General features: G+C 38.9%; 1 protein-coding gene across 1 annotated transcript; it reads right to left on the bottom strand.

Annotated features, from left to right (window-relative positions):
- Window positions 1–2,414: 2,414 nt before the first annotated feature.
- LOC104286403 (toll-like receptor 6) lies at window positions 2,415–4,261 on the bottom strand. The gene is given in 2 exon segments (XM_009884995.1): window positions 2,415–3,041; window positions 3,044–4,261. Coding segments are annotated over 2 exon segments (1,845 nt in total).
- Window positions 4,262–9,965: the final 5,704 nt, after the last annotated feature.

The following is a 9,965-nucleotide window of genomic DNA, read 5'->3' on the forward strand; positions in this document are numbered from 1 at the left end:
CTTTTTGGACTAAAACTGCTTTTATAGAAACTGTTCAGAGTATGGAGGAGTCTAAAATAATTGTTTGAAGTATTCTGATACACATTGCTTGAGAAAACCATTCTCTCCTGTGGAACCAGAGAAACTAGATGCAGTAATTCACTGCACGTGTACCTGTTTTGTCAATTATATGGCGCATAGCATGGACAAAAATCCAATAGTATGTGGGCTTCTGGTTCCAAAATACAAGTTTTAATTGCTCCCCGTGCTCATTATAAGCCTCCCTTTCCAACATTATTCACAAAAGGATTTTGGACACATACCAGAAACTGGTAATTATATATTTCTGCTTATGATCGCATCAGCAATATTGCCAGAGGTCATGTAGTACCCAAGTTCTTTCCAAAGTGGCAAGCAAACCCCTGCTAAAACCTTCCACTCCTGAAAGAAATAATTAATTTCTGGCAACAGCTGTGTGCTCCCACCTGATTAACAGGAAGCATTCCTGGTGCACTTTCTGACTTTCAGAGTGTTTCTCTGTCCTGACAACAGAAGCAGCCATATGAGTTCTTACACCTTCACGCACAACAGGGGATGTTAAACGTATTACAGAAGTTTCAAGGGCTGCTGACCTAAAACTTTGAGGCTTTTGAAGAAAATTTTGAAGCAAGACACTCTGTAACGATCCAGCTGTCCCTGGTTGTGTGAAAGGGATAGGCAAACCAAGTTAAGTCTGCTCATCTTCAGTTTTCTAAGGATAAAACATTAATACACTGAAGCATTAGTTGGAGGGGATAGACAGAAAACATTTTTTTCCGCAGTCCTGAATGAAATGCCTGCAATTCGGTAATAGGTGTGTTATATTAATTTTGAGGCTAAGTGGATGGAGAGAGCTAAAGGTGTTAAATTGCACGTCTCCCCTACAAATCATTAAACAGTTGCTCACAATTCAAGACTTCAGTTCAAGAGACCTCAGCCTGCTTAAGCCTCAGGCAAAAAACAAATCAAAATTTAAATTGTGTGTTAATAATAATGGAAGATAAGAGTGAGATAAATGCAAACATTCTATACTAAATGAGGATTTCATCTTAACATCCCTTCTTCTCTCCTCTTCATGCCGAAATACATTTTTGAAAGGAAAACTTCCTGCTTGCTGGTAATTTAAGTCTGGTGTTCCAGACGGCAAACACCTCCCCTGCTGGGGGCAAAAAGAAAGCTTGCTGTGATCATCTTTAGCAGTTGTGAACGTTTGTCAGAGACCAGCCATGTTCTCTGGAAACCAAAACAGCACAAGTACAGGTAATGGGGCCTGCTGTATTTCTATAAAGGACAGCAAACATTGCAAATGTAGCTTCTCTTTCTGAATGCATGACTAGAGCATTGTACCTGCTGTCCCGAGACTGGCAAATTTTTTCAGCATCTGACTGGTTAATCGCTTTCTGATCAGAACTCGTAGCTGTGCTGCAAAAGATACTGTTTCGGCTGAAAAGGACAGTCTTTTAATAATAAGCATAAAGTAAGATATACAGGTGAGAAGAAAAAAGCAGAAAGCTAAATAAAAAGTATAGTGTAGAGAAGTCAAGAGTTTCTCAAGATATAGCCAATGATAATGAAGGCAGTTATATTGCTGCAGACATCCTCTCCATCCTTGTGGTCAGGGTATCTCTCAGGATCAAAATGGTACCCAGACTCTATCAGAGGATGGGAATGAGAGCTCCAGTTATCAATTCACTGCTTCTCCCTCGCAGCAGTGCCAAACTACGAGTGCCAAAAGGTGAAGTAGCTCAGTAGCTCATCTTTCCTTTATATTTTTCTTTTCCTTTTTTTTTTTTTTTTAAGAAATAAGCTCCAAACCTTTTTTCTGGACTCAGTCCTCCTTTGTGGCATGGCCATTTTTGTTCACCTGTGCTGGATATTCAGAGTCCTGTATCTGGGTCCTATCCTTTTAAGCTTCACTGAATCTGAGAAAACACTACCCAGGAACCATCTCAAGATCTGGACTTCTAGACATCTTCCCAGGATGCGTAATTTTCTTTATTGCAAGCTAATTCTAGCAAAAGAGGTCCTGTGACCAAGCTGCCTAAGCCTTGTGATTAATGCAGCTCTGCAAACTCTCCAGAAACTCAAGCATTCCTCCACATGACTATACCAACTGCTCCAGATTTTATTCTGCAAAGAAAAATTCACTACAGTATTTCAAGTTGTTTTTCAAAATCCACATCCAAACTCATTTGTGATTTGCTATGTCTGTATCAATCTCAAGAGACTTCCAATACCGTAAGTTGAATTTTGCCTACGGTTAGGAGGGAGCACAGACAATTATGTAGAAGCAAGGTTCTGTAACAAAAAGTTACATACATTAACAACCAATGGAAAACATAAAGTATTTATTGCTTCACCAAGAAAAAACAGAAGAAACTCCTTTAGAAAGATTCTTAATCGGTCTCCCCACACCTCTTTCCATCAGCCAATGGCAGGTTAATGCTAATAGTCGCCCTCAGGTTAGCCCAGAAAAGGGCACGCTTGCTCCGCTCCTTTGGCCACTCCAGGTAGGTTCGCTTGGCCATGAGAGCCTTCAGCTTGTGATACCTCGCAGGGATAATGTACGGAGGGATCGGCTCCAGTAAAATGAGGATTAAGCTGTTGGAGTTCTCACTGAATAATTTGTGATGGGCAAAGTACAGCTCATAGTGACACCACTCGCTCTGCACAAAGTTGGGAGACAACACAAAGATCGACTTGTAGCTCTTCTCGATGCAGTTAATGATGTTCTCCACAATGCTCTTCCCGGGGATAAAGTTCCTCTCGTGCTGGCACAGCTGCACGCAGCCCTCCCCCTTCTCCAGGTTTGGGATCAGCTCGTTCTTCACCCACAACGAATCACGCTCGCTGTAGGAAATGAACGCGTGAAACTGCAGACCCGTCTCCTGCTCTTCAGGGTGGTTGTGCCAAGCTCTCCGCTTCGTCTGTGTCCACTGCCACGTCATACGCACGTACCACAGCACGTCCAGGTAGATGCACAGAAAGGCCACGACAGCCACCAGCACCAGCGTCAGCAGCAAAACAGCTTCCCCCCAGACTGCCTCTCCAGACGGATGAAGTCTTGCAGCTCACAGGAACACTTGAATGGATTGTGCCCGGCCTGTAGCTCCCTGACCCTTGGGCAGCTCTGGAAGAAGTCGGCAGATGGGGTGAGGATCAAATTCACCTCTGTGTTCAGGAACTCCAGGGACGCAAATCCACTGCACCCCGGCAGGTCGGCCAGCCTGTTCGATGCCAGGTTCAGCTCTTTCAAGGATTTCAGCTCAGCCGTCCCCTTGGGGACACTGCTGATCTGATTGTTTTGTAGCTTGAGTTTTTCAATGTTGACTGGCAAGCACTCAAACACGGAATCCGTCAACTGATTGGAGGACAGATCCAACTCTGACAGAGACTCAGCCCACTGGCATTGCACACCAGCTGCATCGTGACTCAGCAAGTTGCTGCTGATGTCCAGATATTTCAGCGATTTCATACGGCTGGTCATGAAGCTTGCCTTGGAAAGGCTTTCAAATTTATTCTTCTGCAAGATTAATGTCTCTAGGTGAATTAATTTATCACATTTTTGAAAAAGAAGATCTGTTAAATCATTCTTTAAAAACTCTAAGTATCTAAAGGGACTGACGGATGAAGGACACAGCATATGTATCATCTCTGATTCAGCTACTGTCAAGGCTGCAATATTCATGTCTGCAAATATTTTGTATAGGTCATCCTGGTTGAAGTACAGATCTGTGATTATAAATTTCTTCATTGTCAGTGCTTTCAGAGAGGTATCTGAATAGTCAAAGATACATCTGTCGATGTTCGACAATTGTCTTACACTGTTAATATTGAAGTATTCAATGGATGAGTGCCATACAGTCTGAAAAACTTCAATAAGAGCATTCCAGTCCACTGACATATTTGTCAGTGTTAGATTTTGTAACCTGGAGCCTTGCCTGAAACTAGATAATAAAGCTACTAATTTTTTTACATTGTTATTTGTGATTTCTGACAATGACAGGCTTTCTGTAGTATTTTGTATCACAACCCAGTCAAAATTAGCTTTGGACTGATGACTATCTCTATACAGGAGTGGCAGGCTCTTGACTTTTTCGTCAGAACCACCTTCTGGAAAATTGCTAGAAAGAGATGCAAATAGTTCATTTTCCACAGACAGGGTGACATGGTTCCAAAAGGTTAATGCAAACAGACACTTGTAAAGAAAAAAGTTTCTGAGAGATCTTGGTTTTGCTATCATATTGGTTTCTGGTTCCTTGGAGATGCTTAATACTTTTCTTATCTGTCCATCTTTGCTCTAATCCTGTAGCAAAACAAACAAAAATAAAACCCAGATTGTATCATTAAGTGGCTATGCAGGACCTATCATACTGATTTTGTAAGATTCCAATTTCTTGTCTCTCCTTTTGAGTCAAAAAGCAATGAAGGCACCTATTATCATTCAGAAGAAGCATTCTTTATTAAGAGACCACCACTGAAATTTCTATTTGGTAAATATGCTGTATTTAGTATATAATGAGTCTGTTTCTTACAAAACATCAGATTTCATAGGGGACAAAAATTTACTGCATACTTACAGAACTACTGCTGTGATTCAATGTATTATGAAGGCTTCCCACAACTCTATAACACACTTTGATCAGAAATTAAAATATTTGAGGTCAGTATGGTCATCCTCTCCTCAGATTCTCTCTTGAAGGATATGACCTAGACTCAGACTTTTTTATAAATAGACTCATAACTATAAAACCTGGAGTCAAACACAGGATAGAGGTTCAAGAGAGTGAATCAAACTCTGAATATCTTTAGGCAACTGAGATTGGTCATTAGGGCTTATTTTAAATGGGGAGCCAGCGTCAGGGTGTAGAATGTTCTATATTTATGCTATGGGAAAGTCCACAGAAGGATTCGCTTCTTGTCTGGGCTTGAGCAACTCCTGAATTTAGCCACTGAAAGTGGGGTGTCCCCATGTCTGATTTGTTAGGTGTACCCAGAAGACACCAAACACACACTGAAAATGTTTGCATGCTACACAAAAAACCACCGGTTGTAGGACCTCTGTACATAAAATCTAGCCCTGATATAAGGACACTGACCTCAAATGTCTCTGTTGTAGAAGAGAGGCTTACACAATTTAGAGAAAAATCATAACCGTGGCTTTGCTTTGATATTCCCTAATGGAGGACACTTTTCCTTTCTGAATGGAGAAGTTTAGGGCAGCCAGCCTCCCTTTGTTTAAAGTCAGCCATTGTGAATACCACCTTACATCTCCTTTTAGATATTACCATAAATCCATTAGACCACCTTTCTGAAAAAGGAACGGGTAAGAACTTAGCTAGCATTCTTATATGTGTAGACTTTGATTTAAAGTTGTTTTCCAGATTTCTGAAATATTTTTTTTCCTCAGAACATTCTTCCCCTCTTCCTCCCACTACTTTTAAATTGTAGTTATTGTCTGAAGCTTTCCATAGTGTTTATTCATGATTGCACTAGCTTTTGACTTTTCCTTGATATTGCAATGGCTAAATTGAGAGTTTATATTTCTAGTGACTCTACGATAATTTCTAGTGACTCTACAATGAGACAGTAATATCTGTCACTTGTTGCACTAAAGCTACAACTTCAAGGACTACATCCTCTGTATCATTAACCATTCCACAAGCTTTCTTAGAATTACATTACTGGGTCTAAAATGTACATTCTCCTTGATCTAACAAAATCTATATTATGAAATCTCAACAGTACAACAAAAAAACACAGTCCACTGAGTTCTTCTTTTATAAAGAATGCATGAAACTAGGCTTGGAAATCATCTAGAAACAGTGGGCCAATATGGCAAAACTTTTCCAGCCTTTTCCCAGACTTCATTCTTTTTCATTTGGAAAAATTATATGCAGTTTTACCATCATAGTCCTCAAAAGGCATTTGGGCATGTGCAGAGAACGTAAGATAATCAGCAGCCTCTATCCTATTGTTCCAATTGTTTGGGCTACACTACTAACGTGTATATATTCAAACAAAGTATGTCGCTTCAAGAGAAATTTGAAAAAAAAAAAAAAATCTACTTTCAAATCATTATTTCTTCTTAGGATAAAATTTCAGCAATACCGAGGGACTAGGTGAAAGATATATATGATTCTTCCACATGTGCTTAATTTTCTTTCTCATTCCTATATCCTGACCTTCAGTCAAATTATTTATGAGTACCTTCAAATTTTCTTTAGATTATCCTATGAAGCAACAAAATTAAGAACGGTTATAACACATGACCCATGATTTGGGGGTTAACACTGGAGAAAATATTCTTTACAGTCATATCTCTTTTAATTCAGCAGTATCCTCAAGTCTTCAAACTTTACAAAAAGAGCATTATCAAGATATAAGCCGAGAAGCAATCCAGTGGGGTAAGCAAACCAAGATCATAGCGAGAAATTGTCTGGTTGTTTAAAGAGTGATCAAAATTGAGGTTTTAAGAGTTTTTCCAATACAAACTCGGTATAAACTGACTAAACTTTCATATAAGAAATGTACAGAATGCATTGAGCTATGATGGCTCAGTATTAAGGCATGCACTTCGCAAGTTACCACCATAATACATTACTCTAATGTTAAAAATATGACATTCATATGGTTGAAACATATCATCAAGTTAGACCCATTCCTGAACTGCAGAAAAACTATTTCCATTAAATCACTGTGACCCCCCTAACTATGGCTGTAGTGCTAATAGAAAGACACTGCTATTCGGTGAGCTTCTTTGGATAAATTTACTGAACATAAGCAACTTTACTCTAATTTCTTACCCATACACTTGAAGGTACATCATACACTTACTAATAACCCTCTATGGAAAACATGGCTCATTTTCAAATAAGATGCAGAACATAAAACAGCTTTAGCTAACTAGCAACCACAAAAAAAAAATCAATAAAATGAAAAGTTTCTCACCAGAAATCCCTGCTCTCCGAAAAAGCAAACATTGCACTGAGGAAAAGACAAAAATAAAACTTCCTGTAACCCTATCCTACTGTGTAACAGTACTTAGGAACGCCCAAATTTTTTATATAAATATTTGCGCCACCTACTGACAGTTTATGAAATGGCGTTTGCTTTCCTCCGGATCTATTTTCCACATAAATCATTACTGTAATTTCCCCATTATTTAATTACTATTCATATATCTATAATATAGATTTATATGTGTTTTAATTCTTTGCAATAGATTAAGTAGGGGGAAAATTAATCTTTTCACCAACTTTCTGTCTTCATCAAATTAATATAAGTACTTCTTCTAAGCAAGTTTTACACTGCTATACCAATTTAGTTGTCGAGTTCTTATCAAGGCTCGTTTGCCTTATTTTAATTTCCATTTAATGGGAATGGAAAAATAATCTCTCTCTCCTGCTCCAGCAGTGTTGTTATTGGGTTAAATAGTAGACATGGAAACAGAGGGTGTGGTCTTTTTTCCTTTTTTTTTTTTAAATTCAAACAGAGCAGCAACTTTGGTACTGAAGGCCCAAACACTTGGGTTATTGTCCTGGCAAAGATATAAGCCAGACTCTCTTTATTTCTGTATAATGTTGGTCAGAAATTCCATCTTAGATGTAACTGCCACACTACGACCTACCTTTCTGAGTTAGCATACCATAACGCATTCATGATTTAACATTTCAGTGATTCAGGAAGCAGAGGAAACAATGTTAAAAATTTTTTTTTTCACCTTAAAGCTTATTCTGTATATTGTATTTAATTTCTCAGCTTCAAGTGAAAAGAGGCCATCCAAAAAAGGAAGGGAAAGATAGGACAGGAAGTAAGCAACAGAATATAGACAATTCATATTCTCCGCTGCCACGCCAATGAGCCTTATGGTGGTACCCTATGACTCTTTCTCCATTTCTGTCAGTACAGACAAAAGTATTCACAGATGGTTTCCAATTGACACCCTACAATGTTTTACATACAAACCTCACCATCGTCTGCCCTTAGCTGGAAAGATTTTGCTATCCATCCTTAGGATGAGATAAAATCCTAAGGTAAGATATTGCTTCTACCAAACATTCATTCCTGTTTTGTAATATAATAGTTTAATCACTTGAATATAACCTACATATTACTCTAATGAATACAGAACCAGACATACATCTGGTTAACATGTACTAACTGCAGTAAATTAGAGACTCGAGAGTATTTCTTCAATTAAGTAACAATATGAGCTGGCCACTGCATAGTTCTCCAGTTCTGCCTACATACTATAAAGATAGATAAAGCATATGTTAAATAGCAAAATAAGCATATTACCATTAATTGCATGCCATTAGCCCTCAAATTTACCACTCAGATTTACCAGTGCAATCACTGGAAGAAGATTAATATATTCCTCAAATGTTATGCGTATTCTGTGTTTTGTTAAAAGTAGCCAAATGTAGTAATTTCCCTCCATCTTTTCTTTGTATTTATTTATTTATTAAGGGGCAAATATTTTTTCAGAAACCCATGAGGAAGATGGTAACACTCCACTTAGAGCAATAACAAACTTCAGTGAAATTTGAGATGAGTGGAAGTGTTCAATCTCTATTGCTTATTTATTCCAAAACCATTTGCAATATTACTATAGTGAGAAAATACAAGTGAAATTAATTACTGGGAAAGTGAAAGAAAATAAGAAAATGCAAGTGCTAAATTCAAGCAAGTAATTTAGGAACTTAGGAAACTAATACATCCTTCTATCCCAATAGACAGACATACACATTTATGCACTTATAATGCTAATTTCATCCTGAAGTAATAACTTTATATTACAATAGTCATTAATACTGTCTTGCAGTACTAAAACATGCATCGCCTTCTACAGAATCTGCAAAACTGACAGTGTAAGATCCACTTTACCATCCATCATGGGGAAAACCAATCTCCAGCTATTGAGCTTCATCTATCGTAACTCATCCTAAAACACTGTCATTACTCTTCCACGAGCTCCACTGAAACGCACAGGGAAATCCTTAGGGCCACTCCAGATTTGATTTTCAATAAATACACCTAAACATTATTATTTTAACCTAACAGATGCTAGAATTACCAGCATACCCTGATACTTTAACTAGCATTGAAAAGCCTTCAAAATAAACTTATTATTTAGTGATACAAGCATTTGCTCTGCTACCGCCTACCTTAACTGGAAACTTCAGAGATTTTTGCCTGGTAAGTGCATTAAGTCATGTAGCGTGATCCGTATTTGTGAAGCCCACTTCTGAGAACTAGGGCTTTATTTTTGTGACCTCCTCTCACAGCTCTCCTCAGTGATTCACAACATCACACATTATTTCCCTTTCCGTGGCAACAGTAAACGTTTCTCTCTTCAGCAAAGGAAAACGAGTGATGGAAAGGGCGCTGTGACAAATCATGGAACTTCCTTTTATCACAGTGAAAGGGTGTGCTTCACCTTAAAATGAAGGGGCAAAAAGAGGGAAGGGTATGAGGAATTAGATGAAGAACCACAGGTTGTTGGGCAAGAGCCCGCAATCCCCTTGTTCAACCCCGTACGATTCCTGGCCTGGCCACGGGTGCCCAGCCCTGGCACCGACTTACTGGAAATAGGCGTACGCGCCTCCCAGTTTATTTTAGCGACATTTCCTGTAAGCACAGATGCAATGAAGGTGCAAAGTGGCATCCGAAAAAGCTAAATCTCAGTTGTTTAATTCTGCAACCCCACACTTCAGTAGGCGGTTAGCTGCAGCCCCCTTTGAGAAAAGATTAAACCTTCTATCAAAAGAAAATATAAAATAATAATAATTTGACGTCTGCTTAGTGACTAGACTCATTTACACTTAAAACGCCTCAGCACGAACGTTATCGCACCAGCTTTGTCAAATGTTACCCCTTTTACCGCCTCAGCGAGGAGGCGCGCGCGCCCCGCCGGGCGCTGGGGGCCCTGAGGGGGCGGTAAT

This window comes from Charadrius vociferus, unplaced genomic scaffold (genome assembly GCF_000708025.1).
Source record: "Charadrius vociferus isolate BGI_N301 unplaced genomic scaffold, ASM70802v2 scaffold134, whole genome shotgun sequence".
In the NCBI taxonomy this organism is placed as follows: Eukaryota; Metazoa; Chordata; class Aves; order Charadriiformes; family Charadriidae; genus Charadrius; species Charadrius vociferus.